The 20,812-nt window shown below is 47.6% G+C and overlaps 1 protein-coding gene across 1 annotated transcript in view; it reads right to left on the bottom strand.

The window, feature by feature from the left end:
* Positions 1-19,620, bottom strand: part of LOC124046334 (GRIP and coiled-coil domain-containing protein 2-like) — a 25,808-nt gene extending 6,188 nt beyond the window's left edge. Inside the window, exons 1-20 of the mRNA XM_046366605.1 lie at positions 19,427-19,620; positions 18,933-18,989; positions 18,583-18,667; positions 18,150-18,217; positions 17,936-18,040; positions 17,250-17,615; positions 16,964-17,121; positions 15,130-16,822; positions 14,909-14,966; positions 14,468-14,667; positions 13,587-13,706; positions 11,615-11,779; positions 11,388-11,492; positions 10,975-11,137; positions 10,444-10,544; positions 9,345-9,560; positions 2,545-2,666; positions 2,188-2,364; positions 1,874-2,082; positions 664-870 (exon numbers count right to left, since the gene is read on the bottom strand). Of these exons, the coding sequence (XP_046222561.1) occupies positions 664-870; positions 1,874-2,082; positions 2,188-2,364; positions 2,545-2,666; positions 9,345-9,560; positions 10,444-10,544; positions 10,975-11,137; positions 11,388-11,492; positions 11,615-11,779; positions 13,587-13,706; positions 14,468-14,667; positions 14,909-14,966; positions 15,130-16,822; positions 16,964-17,121; positions 17,250-17,615; positions 17,936-18,040; positions 18,150-18,217; positions 18,583-18,667; positions 18,933-18,989; positions 19,427-19,432 (4,381 nt within the window). The 5' untranslated portion in view covers positions 19,433-19,620. The remainder of the gene's footprint in view (positions 1-663; positions 871-1,873; positions 2,083-2,187; positions 2,365-2,544; positions 2,667-9,344; positions 9,561-10,443; positions 10,545-10,974; positions 11,138-11,387; positions 11,493-11,614; positions 11,780-13,586; positions 13,707-14,467; positions 14,668-14,908; positions 14,967-15,129; positions 16,823-16,963; positions 17,122-17,249; positions 17,616-17,935; positions 18,041-18,149; positions 18,218-18,582; positions 18,668-18,932; positions 18,990-19,426) is intronic.
* Between the last annotated feature and the right edge of the window lie 1,192 nt (positions 19,621-20,812).

Below are 20,812 nucleotides of genomic sequence, written 5' to 3'. Positions count from 1 at the left end.
CTCTGCAAGGGCCGCGGCTTTTGTGGAGCGATGGGTAACGCTGCTTCGAGTGTGGCTGTTGTCGATGTGTTCCTGGTTCTAGCCCAGGTAGGGGCGAGGAGAGGGACGGAAGCTATACTGTTACACTGGCAATACTATAGTGCCTATAAGAACATCCAATAGTCAAAGGTATATGAAATACATATGGTATAGAGAGAAATAGTCCTATAAATACTATATTAACTACAACCTAAAACCTCTTACCTTGGAATATTGAAGACTCATGTTAAAAGGAACCACCAGCTTTCATATGTTCTTATGTTCTGAGCAAGGAACTGAAACGTTAGCTTTCTTACATAGCACATATTGCACTTTTACTTCTCCAACACTTTGTTTTTGCATTATTTAAACCAAATTGAACATGTTTCATTATTTATTTGAGGCTAAATTGATTTTTATTTATGTATTATATTAAGTTAATTAAGTGTTCATTCAGTATTGTTGTAACTGTCATTATAAAAAATAAAAAAACGTTTTTATTTTATTTAACATTTTTAAAGTCAGCCGAGTAATCGGTATCGGCTTTTTTGGTCCTCCAATAAATCGGTATCGGCATTGAAAAATCATAATCGGTCGACCTCTAGTATGTATCCATTGAAATCAAGCATGGACACAAACTCCTACCCTGTTTGGGATCTGGGGAGGTGAGTAGATGCTCCAGTGAGGGTAGGGGTGTGTGTGGGAGGGACAGGGACTCTGTCTCAGTGGTCTCCATGCCCTCCCCCTCCTCTCTAGCCATGGACTGGAGGTCACTGAGGCCCAGCCCCCCCATCGCCCCCTGGTCCACAGTCCGGCGGTCCACCACTGGCTTACGACTGGTCTGGACTGGAGCTGGACGGCGGAGAGAGAGTAAGACAACACATATCTAGCCGGGCAGAGGACAACAATGTAATTCCCTACTTCACCTTGAGAGGGTGCTGGTGTGAAATCAAGAAGCATACAGGGCTTAGATAAGTTCATGAACAGAGGATGATAAAAATAACTGCTGAAAAGGAGCGGACTTCATATTGGTAGGTGTATGTATCTGTGTGAGAGACAGAGGTAGAGAAAGAAATAGGGCGGGTGTCTGATTGATGGACAGAGAGGGAGAGTGAGAGATGTGTGGGTAAAACCACCTGCAGCCCGCTCTGCTCTTCACACCCTAGAGAATACCCACAGTGGTAGAGTCTCTCTGGAACCTCTTGACCCTAACTTGTACTTGAAGTTAACAGTTTTCACTTCAAGATTCAATCAAATCTTAAACCGTTTAAGGTTCAGTGCAGATGAAGGAAGAGAGACAAGAAGCAGAAGTTATTTCTGATTATAAGAAGGGATCCAGCCTTGCTGTCTCCAGAAGAGCGACTGCGCCCAACTTTTGTGTTAGGGTGGCACTAACGACCAGGCTCTCCAGATGCCAGTGTGCTGGTGCTACCCAGAGGGGCGGGCAGAGCAGGGCTGGTTAAGGCTGGATGGGCTCTTTGTAGCCTTCACACTAACACCTGGCCAGGCTGAGATGAAGGAAGTCCCCTCTCACTCAGCTCTCTCTCCCATCTCTAAACAGCTGCACTACCACACTAGACGAGTAAGATGAAAAAGGTAGAGAGATAGATGGAGTGCGTGTGTACACCAAGTGGCTCCAGAGGGCCCCTGTGTGGAAGGTGATATAAGGTCTATCAGCTTTGCTCTCTCATGCTCAACTCACAACCCCTCTCTCTACCCTTCCCCTGGTCTTCATCCCCTTCTCACTCTCCGCTGGCTCTCGAACCCAACACTCACCCCCCTCCTCTCTTTGCCACTCCAGAACCACACTCTATTCTTTCCCACTCTCAACCCAATCCTCAGCCTCTAGTCTTACCGGTCTGGCTCTGCAATGTGAATAGTTGGTTCTCCAGCCGGGTCATCTGGTTCTGCAGGGTCTCTACTGTAGCTCTGTGTTCGTCCTGAAGGTGGCGGATCTGCTCCCGGAACCCTGAGCGTTGGGCGTCGGCCTGGGAGGTAAGTTGACCCACCGTCTGGGCAAGCTCTGTCCGCAGCGACATACTCTCTGCCTGGAGAGACAGGAGTCTGGAGGAAGATAAAGGAGAGATGGGAAACATTAACCCACCGAGCTAAAGGCATGAGCTCTGGGAGCTAATACAAGTCTTCAGGCAAGGTTACTCCTCCACACACCGCTCTCTGAGTTCAGCCTCTTTAGTTACGGTCTCCTGCAGTATCTTGTTGTGTCGTTCCAGTAGTGTGTCGTGTTCCATCTGGAGCTGTTGGAACTCTGCAGTGCTCACCGCCAGACTCTGCTGACTGTCCTGCAGCTTGGCTTTATACTGGTCCACCAAGGACTCCATCTGCTCTCTGTCACACACACACACATTATCATCATATAACACACATCAAATATGTCACCACATAACACACACAAACACACACACACACACACACACACACACACACACACACACACATACATACAATCATCATATAACACACATCAAATATGTAACCATATAACACACACAGCATCTGTAGCTATACCTCTCCTGTCTGGTGGCGTGTCCGTCACTCTGGGCCGAACTCTTGTTCTTCTGCTGTTTGAGGACATTGTGAACTCTGACCTTATAGCTGTCAAACTCAGTAGTGACAAATGACAGCTCAGCCTGGAAACAGAATACACATCACACATTGATTGAAGTTGTAATGAATTAAAATGCTTAACAACCTGTTTGTAAGCACACATATTACGTGCTACCGGTATCTCTACTTTCACACTGAAGTGTAATTAGGTGTGTTTCTGCAGATCAGCAGCTATAAATATGACAGTGTATAGCAGGGGCAGGCAACTACATTCAGCATCGAGACAGTTTATGTCAGAGCAAATGGTCGCGGGGCTGGAACATACAGTGCCAAAGTGGAATTATGTTTTCGCAAATGTTTATAAATTAATAACAAATGAAAAGCTGAAATGTCTAGAGTCAATAAGTATTCAAACCCTTTATTATGGCAAGTCTGAATAAATTCAGGAGTAAAGATTTGCTTAACAACACACAATAAGTTGCATGGACTCACTCTGTGTGCAATGATAGTGTTTAACATGATTTTTGAATGACTTCCTCATCTGTGTACCCCACAAATACAGATAATTGTAAGGTCCCTCAATTTGGTACTGAATTTCAAACACAGGTTCAACCATAAAGACCAGGGAGGTTTTCCAATGCCTCACAAAGAAGGAGGGCACCTATTGGTAGATAAGCAAACATTTAAAAAGCAGGCATCGAAAATCTCTGAGGACGGTGAAGTTATTAATGACACTTTGGATGGCTTATCAACACACCCAATCACTAGAAAGATAAAGGCGCCCTTCAACACTCAGTTGTTGGAGGAAGGAACCCGCTGAAGGATTTCACCATGAGGCCAATGGTGACTTTAAAACAGTTAGAGTTTAATGGATGTGACAGGAGAAAACTGAAGATGGATCAACAACATTGTAGTTACTCCACAATACTAACCTAATTGACAAAAGTGAAAAAGAAGCCTGTACAGAATTTTAAAAAATATTCTAAAACATGCAACAAGGCACTAAAGTAATACTGCAAAAAATGTGGCAAAGCAATTCACTTTTTGTCCAGAATATAAAGTGTTGTATTTGGGGCAAATCCAATACAAACACATTACAGAGTACCACTCTCCATATTTTCAAGCAAAGTGGTGGCTCCATAATGTGATGGGTTTGCTTGTAATAGTAAGGACTGGGGAGTTTTTCAGGATAAAAAGAAACCAAATGGAGCTAAGCACAGGCAAAATCCTAGAGGAAAAAGGGGAGATGAATTCACCTTTCAGCAGGACAATAACCTAAAACACAAGGCCAAGTCTACACTGGAGTTGCTTACCAAGAAGACAGTGAATCTTCCTCAGTGGCAGAGTTACAGCTGTGACTTAAATCTACATGAAAGTCTTTGGAAAGACCTAAAGTATAATAATGATCAACAACCAATCTGACAGAGCTTGAATTATTTTGAAAATAATAAAAAAATGGGCAAATGTTGCACAATCCAGGTGAGAAACAGCTGTAATCGCTGCCAAAGGTACTTCTACAAAGTATTGACTCAGGGGAGTGAATACTTATGGAAATTAGATATTTAGATATTATGTAAATTAGATATTTAATTGTCAATAAATTAACAAACATGTCTAAAAACATGCTTTCACTAACATTATTGGGTTTTTGTCTAGATAGGTGAGAGCAAAAAACATTTAAACCATTTTGAATTCAGGCAACAAAATGTGGAATAAGTCAAGGGGTATAAATACTTTGTCGGCAATGTCATTATAATCCGGGTATCCTGAAAGGATATTGACCTCCTGGTTGTTCTTCAGAAGTGCTTTCCTCACCATCTTAAATAAGCATGCCCCGTTCATAAAATGTAGAACCAGGAACAGACATAGCCATTGGTTCTCTCCAGACCGGTCTGCCCTTGACCATCACAAAAACATCCTGTGGCGTTCTGCATTAGCATCGAATAGCCCCTACAATATGCAACTTTTCAGGGAAGTTAGGAATGCAAAGGCTAGCTTTATCAAACAGAAATTTGCATCCTGTAGCACAAACTCCAAAAAGTTCTGGGACACTAAAGTCCATGGAGAATAAGAGCACCTCCTCCCAGCTGCCCACCTCACTGAGGCTAGAAAACACTGACACCACCGATAAATCCACGATAATTGAGAATTTCAATAAGCATTATTCTATGGCTGGCCATGCTTTCCACCTGGCTACCCCTACCCCGGTCAACAGCCCTCCACCTTCCACAGCAACTTGCCCAAGCCTCCCCGATTTCTCCTTCACCCAAATCCAAACAGCTGATGTTCTGAAAGAGCTGAAAAATCTGGACCCCTACAAATCAGCTAGTCTAGACAATCTGGACCTTCTCTTTCGAAAATTATCCGCCGCAATTGTTGCAACCCCTATTTACTAGTCTGTTCAACCTCTCTTTCGTATCGTCTGAGATCCCCAAAGATTGTTAAGCTGCCAAGGTCATCCCCCTCTTCAAAGGGGAAGACACTCAAAAACCCAAACTGTTACAGACCTATATCTATCCTACCATGCCTTTCTAAAGTCTTCAAAAGCCAAGTTAACAAACAGATCACCGACCATTTCGAATCCCACCGCACCTTCTCCGCTATGCAATCTGGTTTCCAAGCTGGTCATGGGTGCACCTCAGCCACGCTCAAGGTCCTAAATGATATCATAACCACCATCGATAAAAGACAATACTGTGCAGCAATATTCATCGACCTGGCCAAGGCTTTCGACTCCGTCTATCACCTCATTCTTATCGGCAGACTCAACAGCCTTGGTTTCTGAAATGACTGCCTTGCCTGGTTCACAAACTACTTCTCAGATAGAGTTCAGTGTGTCAAATCGGAGGGCCTGTTGTCCGGGCCTCTGGAAGTCTCTATGGGGGTGCCACAGGGTTCAACTCTCGGCTGACTCTTTTCTCTGTATACATCAATGATGTCGCTCTTGCTGCTGGTGATTCTCTGATCCACCTCTACGCAGACAATACCATTCTGTATATATCTGGCCCTTCTTTGGACACTGTGCTAATAAACCTCCAAACAAGCTTCAATGCCATACAACACTCCTTCTGTAGCCTCCAACTGCTCTTAACTGCTAGTAAAACTAAATGCATGCTCTTCAACCGATCACTGCCCACACCCACCCGCCTGACTAGCATCACTACTCTGGACAGTTCTGACTTAGAATATGTGGACAACTACAAATACCTAGGTGTCTGGTTACACTGGAAACTCTCCTTCCAGACTCACATTAATCATCTCCAATCCAAAATTAAATCTAGAATCGGCTTCCCATTTCGGAAACAAAGCATCCTTAACTCATGCTGCTAAACATACCCTCGTAAAACTGACTATCCTACTGATCTTTGACTTTGGCGATGTCATTTATAAAATAGCCTCCAACACTCTACTCAGCAAATTGGATGCAGTCTCTCACAGTGCCATCCGTTGTCACCAAAGCCCCATATTCTACCCACCACTGCGACCTGTATGCTCTCGTTGGCTGGCCCTTGCGTCATATTCGTCACCAAACCCACTGGCTCCAGGTCATCTATAAGTCTTTGCTAGGTAAAGCCCTGCCTCATCTCAGCTCACTGGTCACCATAGCAGCACCCACCTGTAGCACACGCTCCAGCAGGTATATTTCACTGGTCACCCCCAAAGCCAATTCCTACTTTGTCTGCCTTTCCTTCCATTTCTCTGCTGCCAATGACTGGAACGAATTGCAAAAAAAATCACTGAAGCTGGAGACTCATATCTTGCTCACTAATTTTAAGCATCAGCTGTCAGAGCAGCTTACAGATAATTGCAGCTGTACATAGCCCATTTGTAAATAGCCCATCCAACTACCTTATCCCCATATTGTTTTTTGTTTTTTTGCTCCTTTGCTCCCCAGTATCTCTACTTGCACATTCATCTTCTGCACATCCATCACTCCAGTGTTTAATTTCTCAATTGTAAATATTTCGGCATTATGGCCAATTTATTGCCTTATCTCCCTTATCCTACTACATTTGCACACACTGTATATAGACTTTTCTATTGTGTTATTGACTGTACGTTTGCTTATCTCATGTGTAACTCTGTTGTTGTTTGTGTCACACTGCTGTGCTTTATCTTGGCCAGGTCGCAGTTGTAAATGAGAACTTGTTCTCAACTGGCCTATCTGGTTAAATAAAAGGTGAAATAAAATAAAAATAATAAAATGTGTACACTGCAAATTGACCACAACTAAGCCCAAAAAGAGATTGCATTCAAAAACATTTTTTTTAAACAATTTCATATCCTGATTACATTGAGACATGATCATGTCTATTTGTAATATATTTATTTTTTTGCCGAATTCCTGGTGATTTTACAGTCTCTTTTCTTCCGCAAACAAAACCACCTCCCCCCAACCCCTGCTGTATAGTGTATGTGTGTATGTGTGTGTGAGTGAATGATAATATATTGTAATGAATAGTACAGTGTTAGTGTGTAGGTCCCAGAGGTAGACAACCCAGCAGCACTTCCTCTTCCGTGGAGCCAGACCGTAGCATTCATCATCACCCACTAGACCCCAGGGTAATAAGAAGAAGATTTGGTTTCAACCATTTAGAAAAGCTGCACACTCAAACTCTACTGATGGGAAATCCATGAGCTAAAAGAGGGTATGGAGAGGGAGAGAGGAGAGTGGGAGAGGGGTTGAGCTAGGTCCAGACAGAGGTGGAGAGAGGGAGATGGGTTGAGCTAGGTCCAGACAGAGGTGGAAAGAGGAGAGTGGGAGAGGGGTTGAGCTAGGTCCAGACAGAGGTGGAGAGAGGGAGATGGGTTGAGCTAGGTCCAGACAGAGGTGGAAAGAGGAGAGTGGGAGAGGGGTTGAGCTAGGTCCAGACAGAGGTGGAGAGAGGGAGATGGGTTGAGCTAGGTCCAGACAGAGGTGGAAAGAGGAGAGTGGGAGAGGGGTTGAGCTAGGTCCAGACAGAGGTGGAAAGAGGGAGAGAGGAGAGTGGGAGAGGGGTTGAGCTAGGTCCAGACAGAGGTGGAGAGAGGGAGATGGGTTGAGCTAGGTCCAGACAGAGGTGGAAAGAGGAGAGTGGGAGAGGGGTTGAGCTAGGTCCAGACAGAGGTGGAAAGAGGGAGAGAGGAGAGTGGGAGAGGGGTTGAGCTAGGTCCAGACAGAGGTGGAGAGAGGGAGATGGGTTGAGCTAGGTCCAGACAGAGGTGGAAAGAGGAGAGTGGGAGAGGGGTTGAGCTAGGTCCAGACAGAGGTGGAAAGAGGGAGAGAGGAGAGTGGGAGAGGGGTTGAGCTAGGTCCAGACAGAGGTGGAAAGAGGGAGAGAGGAGAGTGGGAGAGGGGTTGAGCTAGGTCCAGACAGAGGTGGAGAGAAGGAGAGAGGAGAGGGGTTGAGCTAGGTCCAGTCAGAGGTGGAGAGAAGGAGAGAGGAGAGGGGTTGAGCTAGGTCCAGACAGAGGTGGAGAGAGGGAGAGAGGAGAGTGGGAGAGGGGTTGAGCTAGGTCCAGACAGAGGTGGAGAGAGGGAGAGAGGAGAGTGGGAGAGGGGTTGAGCTAGGTCCAGACAGAGGTGGAGAGAGGGAGAGAGGAGAGTGGGAGAGGGGTTGAGCTAGGTCCAGACAGAGGTGGAGAGAGGAAGAGAGGAGAGGGGTTGAGCTAGGTCCAGACAGAGGTGGAAAGAGGGAGAGAGGAGAGTGGGAGAGGGGTTGAGCTAGGTCCAGACAGAGGTGGAGAGAGGAGAGGGGTTGAGCTAGGTTCAGACAGAGGTGGAGAGAGGAGAGTGGGAGAGGGGTTGAGCTAGGTCCAGACAGAGGTGGAGAGAGCGAGAGAGGAGAGGGGTTGAGCTAGGTCCAGACAGAGGTGGAGAGAGGAGAGTGGGAGAGGGGTTGAGCTAGGTCCAGACAGAGGTGGAGAGAGCGAGAGAGGAGAGGGGTTGAGCTAGGTCCAGACAGAGGTGGAGAGAGGAGAGGGGTTGAGCTAGGTCCAGACAGAGGTGGAGAGAGGAGAGGGGTTGAGCTAGGTCCAGACAGAGGTGGAGAGAGGGAGAGAGGAGAGGGGTTGAGCTAGGTCCAGACAGAGGAGAGTGGGAGAGGGGTTGAGCTAGGTCCAGACAGAGGTGGAAAGAGGAGAGTGGGAGAGGGGTTGAGCTAGGTCCAGACAGGGGTGGAAAGAGGGAGAGGGGTTGAGCTAGGTCCAGACAGAGGTGGAGAGAGGAGAGTGGGAGAGGGGTTGAGCTAGGTCCAGACAGAGGTGGAAAGAGGAGAGTGGGAGAGGGGTTGAGCTAGGTCCAGACAGAGGTGGAAAGAGGAGAGTGGGAGAGGGGTTGAGCTAGGTCCAGACAGAGGTGGAAAGAGGAGAGTGGGAGAGGTGTTGAGCTAGGTCCAGACAGGGGTGGAAAGAGGGAGATGGGTTGAGCTAGGTCCAGACAGAGGTGGAAAGAGGAGAGTGGGAGAGGGGTTGAGCTAGGTCCAGACAGGGGTGGAAAGAGGGAGAGTGGGAGATGGGAGATGGGTTGAGCTAGGTCCAGACAGAGGTGGAAAGAGGAGAGTGGGAGATGGGTTGAGCTAGGTCCAGACAGAGGTGGAAAGAGGAGAGTGGGAGATGGGTTGAGCTAGGCACAGACAGAGGTGGAAAGAGGAGAGTGGGAGATGGGAGATGGGGGTTCAGGGTGGAAAGGGGGGGGAAGAGAGAGGTAGGAACAGAGAGAGAGGATGAGATGAAAGAGAGAAAAACCAAATGTGCGTACGTGCGTTTGTATGCGGGTATACCTGGGCAGTGTTGAACTCCTGCTGTAGTGAGGTCAGTCGGTGTTGCAGGGTGCTGCTTGTTCTTTGCTGTTGTTCCGTCAGAGTCCTCAGCTGCTCATGCAGCCGATGGCGCTCCCCAGACAGGTCACAGCACTGGATCTTACTGTTCTCTAGCTCCTGTTGGTGAGTCTCCAGTTCTCCCTTCAGAGAGGCCAGGGTCATCATCTGAGAGGCTTCCTGCACAAACACACACACACACACACACACACACACACACACACACACACACACACACACACTACAATGTAAGTGTTTCTAAGGCAACACCAACTAGACTACTACAATGTATTAACGTAACATAACACTGTCAACACTCATTATAATACAGCAGTGACGTCACACACAGGGGAACACAGTAAGGGGAACGCAGTAAGGGGAACGCAGTAAGGGCAACGCAGTAAGGGCAACGCAGTAAGGGGAACGCAGTAAGGGGAACGCAGTACGGGGGAACGCAGTACGGGGGAACGCAGTACGGGGGAACGCAGTACGGGGGAACGCAGTACGGGGGAACGCAGTACGGGGGAACGCAGTACGGGGAACGCAGTACGGGGGAACGCAGTACGGGGGAACGCAGTACGGGGGGGAGTACGGGGAACGCAGTACGGGGAGGGGAACGCAGTACGGGGAGGGGAACGCAGTAAGGGGAGGGGAACGCAGTAAGGGGAGGGGAACGCAGTAAGGGGAGGGGAACGCAGTAAGGGGAACGCAGTAAGGGGAACGCAACGCAGTAAGGGGAACGCAGTACGGGGAACGCAGTACGGGGAACGCAGTACGGGGAACGCAGTACTGGGGAACGCAGTAACGGGGAACGCAGTACGGGGAACGCAGTACGGGGGAACGCAGTACGGGGGAACGCAGTACGGGGGAACGCAGTACGGGGGAACGCAGTACGGGGGAACGCAGTACGGGGGAACGCAGTACGGGGGAACGCAGTACGGGGGAACGCAGTAAGGGGAACGCAGTAAGGGGAACGCAACGCAGTAAGGGGAACGCAGTAAGGGGAACGCAGTAAGGGGAACGCAGTAAGGGGAACACAACACTGTGATCCCTGGAGTCTGACCTGCCGCTTGGCGTCCGCCAGATCTTTCTTGGTTTTCACCAGCAGCTGTTTCATCTTGGCGCTCTTGTCCTCCCCCTGGTCCAGCTGGGACTTCAGACCCTCTGGGGGATCACACAGGTTTCAGGAATTAAATAATACAGAAATGCATTGAAGGACATCATTGTAATGAATGAAACCCATTATAGAAACAAAGGATTTTGATCTACTGTGACCTGATTTAGTTCCGTTTTAATAGGTTAGTTGTAAGAGAACTATGTCAGTTGGGTGAATGGTAGTGATTGGTGTGATAACTGTCCTGTGTAGTTCAGTTGTGGGTTCGATTCCCACAGGGGACCAGTACAAACAAATGTATTAAAATGTACCCACTCGCTCTGGGTAAGAGCGTCTGCTAAATGACTCAAATGTATTAAAATGTACCCACTCGCTCTGGGTAAGAGCGTCTGCTAAATGACTCAAATGTATTAAAATGTACCCACTCGCTCTGGGTAAGAGCGTCTGCTAAATGACTCAAATGTAGAAATGTCTGCGTACCAATCTCCTGGTTGAGTGTGTCTTCTTTCTGAATGTGTGTGTGTATCTGTGTTTTCAGCTCCTCCACACACACGTCCTTCTCTGACAGGTTGGTGTTGAGTTCTTTGACCAGGCGTTCATAGTCTGCCATCTCCATGTCCAACAACGAGCTCTGCTGGGCCTCCTGGACAAAAACACATTCACAACGGATACCCACTGCACCACACTGTGTGCACCACAACATACACACACTGAATCATGTTTCTACACACATCTTAGTATGAGTAATGGGAAAGCAGCTTCCAGTGCTTGAGGGGAAAATGTTATTTTGACATTGTTCTAGAGTCAGCATTGTTTTGTAGGACTAGAGGCAACACAACTCTCAGTGAGGGTTAGAAGGAAGGGCTTCACCAGCTCATGCTGTGTGTGTGTACCTTGCGTAGCTGCTCCAGCTCCCGTGCAGTCTGCTGAGACTGCTGCTTCTGTCTGCGGAGCTGAGCGGTCAACTCCTCTAACTCCTTCTGCAACGACGACAGTTCCTGGAGAGACAAACACATTTAACATAGCGCGCACACACACACACACACACACACACACACACACACACACACACACACACACACACACACACACACACACACACACACACACACACACACACCTTTGTCTTTTGTTCCTTCAGTAGTCTCTCAGCATGATGGTCTCTGTTCAGGGTGTCTGTCTGCCTGTGCAGCTCTGCTGTCTGTCCTTCCATCTGTCTCACCGTGCTCCTCAGCGTCTCCATTCCAGTCATCAGGTCCTCTCTCTCCGACCACAGCTGCTCATGCTGGACACACAGAACAACACACATTTAAGAAAACTTCCCTCTATAGAGTTCTTGACAATCCCCAGTCCCCTTGGCCATATAAGCCAGCAAGGGATATAGAAGTCTTCAACATCTCTAACAATAACATCCAGGGAAGTCTCAGACACTTGACTGTCTGTACTTCCAGTCTGCATAGTGTAGAGTGTAGTCTGGCCCAGGAGTGGGAAGGTGAACGGAAAGGCTCTGGAGCAACGAACCGCCCTTGCTGTCTCTGCCTGGCCGGTTCCCCTTTTTCCACTGGGATTCTCTGCCTCTACCCTGTTACGGGGGCTGAGTCACTGGCTTGCTGGGGCTCTCTCGTGCCGTCCCTGGGGGGGGGATGCGTCACCTGGGTGGGTTGATTCACTGTTGTGGTCGGCCTGTCTGGGTTCCCCCCCCCACCCCTTGGGTTGTACCGTGTCGGAGATCTTTGTGGGCTATACTCGGCCTTGTCTCAGGATGGTAAGTTGGTGGTTGAAGTTTTCCCTCTAGTGGTGTGGGGGCTGTGCTTTGGCAAAGTGGGTGGGGTTATATCCTTCCTGTTTGGCCCTGTCCGGGGGTGTCCTCGGATGGGGCCACAGTGTCTCCTGACCCCTCCTGTCTCAGCCTCCAGTATTTATGCTGCAGTAGTTTATGTGTCGGGGGCTAGGGTCAGTTTGTTTATCTGGAGTACTTCTCCTGTCCTATTCGGTGTCCTGTGTAAATCTAAGTGTGCGTTCTCTAATTCTCTCCTTCTCTCTTTCTTTCTCTCTCTCGGAGGACCTGAGCCCTAGAACCATGCCCCAGGACTACCTGACATGATGACTCCTTGCTGTCCCCAGTCCACCTGGCCATGCTGCTGCTCCAGTTTCAACTGGCCTGGGCCCTAGGACCATGTCCCAGGACTACCTGACATGAGGACTCCTTGCTGTCCCCAGTCCACCTGGCCATGCTCCTGCTCCAGTTTCAACTGTTCTGCCTTACTATTATTCAACCATGCTGGTCATTTATGAACATTTGAACATCTTGGCCATGTTCTGTTATAATCTCCACCTGGCACAGCCAGAAGAGGACTGGCCACCCCACATATGCTCTCTCTAATTCTCTCTTTCTTTCTCTCTCTCGGAGGACCTGAGCCCTAGGACCGTGCCCCAGGACTACCTGACATGATGGCTCCTTGCTGTCCCCAGTCCATCTGACTGTGCTGCTGCTCCAGTTTCAACTGTTCTGCCTTATTATTATTTGACCATGCTGGTCATTTATGAACATTTGAACATCTTGGTCATGTTCTGTTATAATCTCTACCCGGCACAGCCAGAAGAGGACTGGCCACCCCACATAGCCCGGTTCCTCTCTAGGTTTCTTCCTAGGTTTTGGCCTTTCTAGGGAGTTTTTCCTAGCCACCGTGCTTTTACACCTGCACTGTTTGCTGTTTGGGGTTTTAGGCTGGGTTTCTGTACAGCACTTTGAGATATCAGCTGATGTACGAAGGGCTATATAAATAAATTTGATTTGATTTGATTTGCATTGTCCCAGGGGAGCTGTCAGCTCATACAGCCATGACCAGCATGTTCCTCAGTAGACACAACGCTACAACACCAGATGGAAGGAGACAACGCTTTATTTACACACACTCCATTACTTCACTAGAAAAACTATCAGGAGGAGGTGAGAATCATTACAAGTGGAATGGAAATCATTCACAAATGGACAGTTTATATTTGTACTGAGGGGTAATTGTCAGTCTAGTTGAGCATGCTGGAAGACTGAGCATGGTTTGTTTGTGGGCCTGTGTGTGTGTGTGTGTGACCTGTTGTACGGCGGTGTTGAGTCGTTTGGTCAGCTCGGAGATTTGTTTCTCAGCTCCCTCCACCTTCTCCCTCTCCTTATCCAGCTGCTCTGTCTGTCTGTCGTAGTCCAACTGTAAGTTCTGTAAAACACACACAAATGTCATATTAAACACATTCATTATTGAGTAGGTATCGAGGCATTCAGTTTAATGCAGAATAACACATACTATATCAAGCTGCCGGTTCTACACAGTGACATCCATCCATTCAGGTCTGGGACAGAACTCTCATTAAACTGGGCAGAGTGATTTGATCTCTAATGGCTTACAAAGCCAAATCATAAAGACAACCGTATGAACCCATTTAATGTGGCTGTTGTGCATTACTAACTGAAACAAACAGAAAGCTCCTTATTGAGCACACACACTTAGCAATAGCAGCCCTGGCCAACAATCTAGGGAAAATGCCACATCATTATTTGCATGAACAATCTCTTCAGATTTGTACCAACAGCTTATTAATAAGCAATTCACTATTGAGGTCTGTGTTATTCATTCCGTATGAGGTAGAGACGCAGTGAGGGGTCAGGGCTCGGTATCAGGGATGATGTTTCCCCTACCAATACATAGGGGTCAGGGCTCGGTATCAGGGGTGATGTTTCCCCTACCAATACATAGGGGTCAGGGCTCGGTATCAGGGTGATGTTTCCCCTACCAATACATAGGGGTCAGGGCTCGGTATCAGGGGTGATGTTTCCCCTACCAATACATAGGGGTCAGGGCTCGGTATAAGGGGTGATGTTTCCCCTACCAATACATAGGGGTCAGGGCTCGGTATCAGGGGTGATGTTTCCCCTACCAATACATAGGGGTCAGGGCTCGGTATCAGGGGTGAGTAGTACCTTGTATCCCTCTGCTCCATGAATGATGTCTTTCATTGAGCTGGTCACTTTTTCTCGCTCAGCCTTCAACACCTCCACTTCCTCCTTCAGAGACACAGCCTCTTTCCTGCTGGTGTCCAGCTCCTTCCTGGCTTTCACAGCCACCGCCTTGATCTTATTCATCCTCTCATTCTTCTCTTTGCTTTCCTTCTCCAGCAGGGCTGTGATGAAGGGATGGAATCAAAAGAGGACAGAGACATCATCACACATAGATCATTGGCAGTATCAGAATCCCCTAATGATTGCCACTTTGGATCTGTCATTCTTATGAGCTTAATAAAATCACCTAGAAATAATAAAACAAGCATGACACTGTTAGTACTGTCCATCTGTGTTTACTGGTCATAGTATCCCAGTTCCCTGTTCTGGACCTCTCCATTACAGTAGTAATTAGGAACGTACCGATTTTCTCAGTGAACTCTATGGCTGTGTTCTCCTCTGAGACGGTGGAGGCTGTAGACTGATGGGGGGAGAGACAGGGAGGTGGAGGGAGAGGAAAAGTCAGTCTGTAGAACTAATGAAAAATACCTCAGCAGTCACTGTAACAAACTATAACTTGAGGCAAAAATAAATAAATAATGTAATCCAGTAAACTTGAAGACACTGACAGAGGAAGCACTCACCTGCAGGACAGCCATCTCACTCTTCAGCTGGGATATGACTTTGTCCTTTTCTGTTAGCTGCTGTTGTAGTGCTCTCCTCTCCTCTTGTTTTTCCTCCTCCTCCTCTCTCTCCATCACTCCTCCCACCTTCTGCTCCCTCTCTTTGTCTGCCAGTGTCTCTGTAGCGTTGCTGACCTGGGCCAATAATTCCTGATTCTCTGCTCTCATCTTCTCATTGGCAAGTTTCATCTCTACCAGGTCTCTCTGTAGAGCTTCAGTATCTCCCACCAGCTCCCACAGATTACACTTCAGGAGGTTCCTCTCCTTTTCAAGCTCCTCTACACAAGCCTGCAGCTCCTCCACCTCCTCCCCTGGGCTCCCCTGCACCTCCCCTAGGCTGCTCTTCAGCAGGCTCCTCTCCTTCTCCAGCTCCTCTATACGAGCCTGTAGCTCAGCCACCCTTTCTCTTTGGCCTTGCCTCCCCTCCACCTCCCTCAGCCTCACCACCTCAATCTCTCTCTCCTGCAGTGCTGACAGTGTTTGGTCCCTCTCTGTGCTCATCACATTGAGTGAATCCTCCAACTCCTGAACAGCACTCTCCTTCATCTGTAGCTGAGAGAGGATCTCCCCATTCTGCCTGCTCAGATCCTCCACTGAAGCCTTTAGCTCGAGGGTTAACGCTGTCTGCTCCTCAAGAGAGGCCTTTAGCTCAGAGGCTAACACAGTCTTCTCCTCCAGAGAGGTCTGCAGCTGCTCCTTCAGCCCCTCGGCTGCCTGTGTCTGCTCCAGGAAGCTCTCCAGCCTCTTCTCCAGGCCCTGGACCTCCTCCAATAGGCTTTCTCTGTCTTCATTCAGCACTCTCAACTTCTCTACCAGACTCTCTCTCTCCTCAGTTAGCCCTCTGACTCTCTCCTGTAGCTCCTGGATCGCTGACGCCCCCTGTTCCTTCATAGCTTCATATTGTCTGACGAAGTCCCCAGTCCTCTGACCTAGCTCAGTCTCCAGGCCTCTCAGGATGTCTCTGGTGTGTTCGCACTCAGCCACCGCCTGCCCCCTCTCTCTGGCTAGGTACTCACATTCATCCACTGCCTGGCACCTCTCTTTGGCTAGAGACTCACATTCACCCACTGCCTGGGTATTCTTTCTAGCTAAGGTCTCACACTGGGTCCTCAGCTCCTGGACCTCTAGGATCAGTCTCTGCTGTTCTTCCAGGGTCAAACTCTGGTGGTCTGTATCAGGGAAAGGGCTGGAGGGGCTAGCAGAGCTGGCAGGCAGGCTGTATGCTGGTTCTCTCTGTGGCCCACTCTGCTGGAGCTGAGTGAGGGCTGGAACCTCCTGAAGGTCACACTTGGGGGTTGCCGGGCTCAGAGGGTCTCGGTAAGGGGTCATATTCAGGTCAGGGGTCGCACTCTCCCGGGTCATCAGCAACTCATCGATCTTAAATTCTAGCTCCTCCTTCTCTGTCTGAAACTCCTCCCTCATCCTCTCAAGCTCCGCCTCCAGTTGAGTCTTCACATTGCCCAAGAAGGTCAGTTCGTCTTGCAGCATTGTATTCTGGGATTGCAGGTCCTCCAAGGCGGATCGGAGCTGTCCAGTCTCCGTCTCTCCATCACTGGCATCAATCTGACTTAAACCAGACAGCTCCAACATCCTGGCTATCCCCGAGCTGCGGCCGCTAGGCTCCTCCTCTTCCTCCTGCACATCCTGCAAGAAACTGTCATAAAATTTTATTAATTAAGCACTTTTTAAAGTGACTCAAAGCATTTTAGTGTACAGTCTGTGACTCATCTCGTCATCCAACACCAATGTATAGCAGTAGGATAATAATAATAATATATAATATAATAGGACCCACCTGTCTTTGAGAGCGAGCTGCTCACTGAGCTCCTCTTGGAGGAGAAGCAGTCTCTCTCTCTCCATCTCAAAGTCCTCCTCCAGAGCTCTCAGCTCCTCTTCATGTTGCATGCTATGCTGGGCCAACTCTTCTCGTAGGTTCTCAACTTCTTGCTGGGCCTCAAATAAAAAGAAACACACAGTGTATTGCAACATTTAAACCAGAAGGTCTTTGTCAGCTATCGGCTTACAACCGCGTGAAGGTATTCACTTTGTGAAATGTTTTGGACACCGGCTTTTGAACTAACCTCTGTCTGCGCCCTCTGGTGGTCCTCCTGCAGCACTGCAGCCTCCTGGGCACTTCGCTCCACCGCTGCAGCTAGCTCTGTCTGCAGACTCAAGATCTGCGACTCCAGGCTGTGACTAACAGCTTCTACACTGTTGTTTGTATCTTCCTTTTCTCTTTCCTTATGCTTTTCTTTCTCTCTTTCACTCTCTTTCTCTCTGTCACTCTCGTCTTTCTCTCTCAGAAGCCTCTGAAAGAATTCGACTTCTTCTTTATGTTTGGCCTGGGATACGTGCATGGTCTTCTCAAAAGTGGCCATCTTTTTCTGGTGGTCTTCCTTGGCCTGGTTCAACTCTCCCTGCAGGGTGGCCAGTTTTCTTACTGCATCCTGGCCATATTCAACAGAAAACATGAAGTTAGAACTGGAACAAGAGGTTGAACACCATGCTGCTCTCCAGGACTAGGGTAGGTGACCACTGGTCTGGCCTACACAGACAGATAACATGAAGTTAGAACTGGAACAAAAGGTTGAACACCATGCTGCTCTCCAGGACTAGGGTAGGTGACCACTGGTCTGGCCTACACAGACAGATAACATGAAGTTAGAACTGGAACAAAAGGTTGAACACCATGCTGCTCTCCAGGACTAGGGTAGGTGACCACTGGTCTGGCCTACACAGACAGATAACATGGTCTACTACAGTTCACCTGCTCCCGCTGCTTGACCTTGTCATTCTCCTTCCGCAGTAACACTGCACTCTGCTGGGTCTCAGCCTTCTCCAGCAGCAAGGCACTCATCCTCTCAGTCAGCTCCTGGGAGAACAGATTACCACAGAATAGAATGGAAAACACATGACTTACAAACCCTCCCAAAGAACTTCAGCATATTCATTTTCTCATGTAACAATTTCAGACCACAAACCTGTATGACGGAGTCGTCTGAATTGCCTGTTGGCTGAGACTTGAGGGTGTCAACTTCCTTTTCTATATCTGAAAAAAATATTGGGAAGTAGAAAGGACAAACAATTAAAAAGGAAATCCTACTACTGTATTGATATTATAAACGATCACAACATTGAATAGTAAACCAATGGTTGACCCTTTTTACTTTTGCACTGTCTCCATGCACACTCACAGGACTCTACACACAGTGACACTCCAACTCACAAATAACATGCACACACATTTATACTGACTCTATACACACACATACAATCATAATTTACACTGCTGCTACTGTTTATCATACATCCTGATGCCTAGTCACCTTACCCCTATACATATCTACCTCTATCACTTGTGCACGTCAAATTACACCTTGAATCTAAACAGTGAATGACAGGTGCATCATGTACCTGCACATTTGGACTTCATCTTCTGGATGGCAGACATCTGCTTCTTGGCAAACTTGATGAGGTCATCCTTGGACAACGTGTCCAACTTCATAGAGGAAACAGTAAGACAAAGGTAACATACAGTGAAACAGAGGTACCAAACAGTGAGACATAGAACGGATTATTTTAGAGTCTCAGTCTTTTGATATTATAAAGTTGTCAAAAGTATGAGCACCAAGGCCAATCAATTCATGTATACATCATTGATACAGAAAGTGTACATGACATTTCAAAATACTGTAAGACTGGTAAGGGAAGAATGGGGTGGTGGTGGGTAGGATAGTATTTCTGATAACTCCAGAGTGCTGCACCTTTGATTTTGCTGCACCTGAAGGTGGTGAGGCCACAGACTCCGGGACAGTGTCCTGCTGTTGTGGAAAACAAACAATGACATAAAACAGGATATACCGGTATGACGCACACACACCAATCTCACATTTACAGCCTAGGCAAACACTACAAAAGCGATGAGTAGGCATAATGTAGCTAATCTCATCTAGATAGCCATCTTTGCCTTTGGTGACACCGAAGCATGTGAATACTTCTGCATAAGGAAACAGTTGGATAGCTGTCCATGGCTAACATTGCCCTTATAGCTAGCTAGACCAGTAACTTAGCCAAGGTCTAACTATCATTTCATGTTAGCAGTTGTGTAGTATCGCATATTATTTTAAATGGCGATTTAGTTGTCATTCCTATTATGTTAGCTAGCTAGCTACACTAACGTTAGCTAAACCTGGTTACTAGCCAGTCAAACGAGCTAACAACAATCACTTAACGTTACATGTCGTTGGACCAAACTTACCTCCATCCTGATCGAAGCAATGTAAATAGCCAATCGTTAACGGAATCGGTAGTCTGTGTAGCTGAATATCTGCTATAGGTTACCGAATGGTACGATTTGAAAACTAAAGCATTTCACTATTTTGATGTCCAACACTAAGCGTCAATTCATTTCCGACTTCGTCAAACAACGTCCGTACGTACGTACGTCACAGCAAACGTAATCGATAGTGCCTGCCAGACTTCAGATTGTATAACAGTGAAAACGATATATTTTTGTTGTTTCAAAGTAACATTAATTATTTATACACTGCACTAAGAATTTCCTGGTGAACAAAAGAGAAGAGCAGTCGCAGATAGTAAATTATAAGTCAATGAGGTTCATTACAAGAGGCAACTTCCAACACAGAAGCAGAGAAAACGTTTAGCTGTTGTTTTTGTTCTTCTTCTGTGGGCTTTCTGGCGGACTATAACACAGAAAGGTGTATTGCCACCACCAACTGGAATTCATTGAAACCAAAACAAGGTTAAAAAATATAAATCCATACGTGATAGGGAAATTAACTTATTCCACCCAAATAAAAATAGTACATTGACAAAACAAAACTCCCAATTCTCCATATCTCCCTTCTCAGGTTCTAGGGATTGAGAGGGTGGTACGGCTTGTGATAATATTCCATGTAACTCCTTGGCCGCTTCCACAATAATTTCTGCCTTCCTGGACCTTCTCTCCACCTTGGCAGTGCCATTTATCACCATAGCTATAAAGGCCACCAAGTCCACCTTCTTTTTTTGTATCCCCTTTTCACCCCTTCTTCGTGGTATCCAATTGTTAGGAGTTACAGTCTTGTCTCATCGCTGCTACTCCCGTACAGACTCGGGAGAGGTGAAGGTCGAGAGCCATGTGTCCTCCAAAACACAACCCAACCAAGCCGCACTGCTTCTTAACACAGTGCGCATCCAACCCGGAATCCAGCCGCACTAAATGTGTCGGAGGAAACACCATACACCTAGCGACCTGGTCAGCATGCACTGCGCCCGGCCCGCCACAGGAGTCGCTTGTGCGCGATGAGACAAGGATATCCCTGCCGGCCAAACCCTCCCTAACCCAGACGACGCTAGGCCAATTGTACGGCCGGCTGCGACAGAGCCTGGCCAAGTCCACCTTCTTAACCTTTAAAATGTCAGGATCCTGCTGGTGAAAGGCAACCCCAGCAGCCTGCAGTGAATTCCTATCCACCACCATGGACTCTTCAAGTGCACCATTCCAACCCTCAACCATCTGAACAGTTGCTGCATATGATATGCTCTGGATAGCCCTGACTTTGGCCACCTCATTCTCTTTTACCCATGTGGGGCATTTGAATGACGTGGCTTCATGGTTCCCACCACAGTTGCAACATGTCAC

This window comes from Oncorhynchus gorbuscha, linkage group LG01, assembly GCF_021184085.1.
Source record: "Oncorhynchus gorbuscha isolate QuinsamMale2020 ecotype Even-year linkage group LG01, OgorEven_v1.0, whole genome shotgun sequence".
NCBI classification, from domain to species: domain Eukaryota; kingdom Metazoa; phylum Chordata; class Actinopteri; order Salmoniformes; family Salmonidae; genus Oncorhynchus; species Oncorhynchus gorbuscha.
This window is presented reverse-complemented; position numbering and strand designations above follow the sequence as displayed.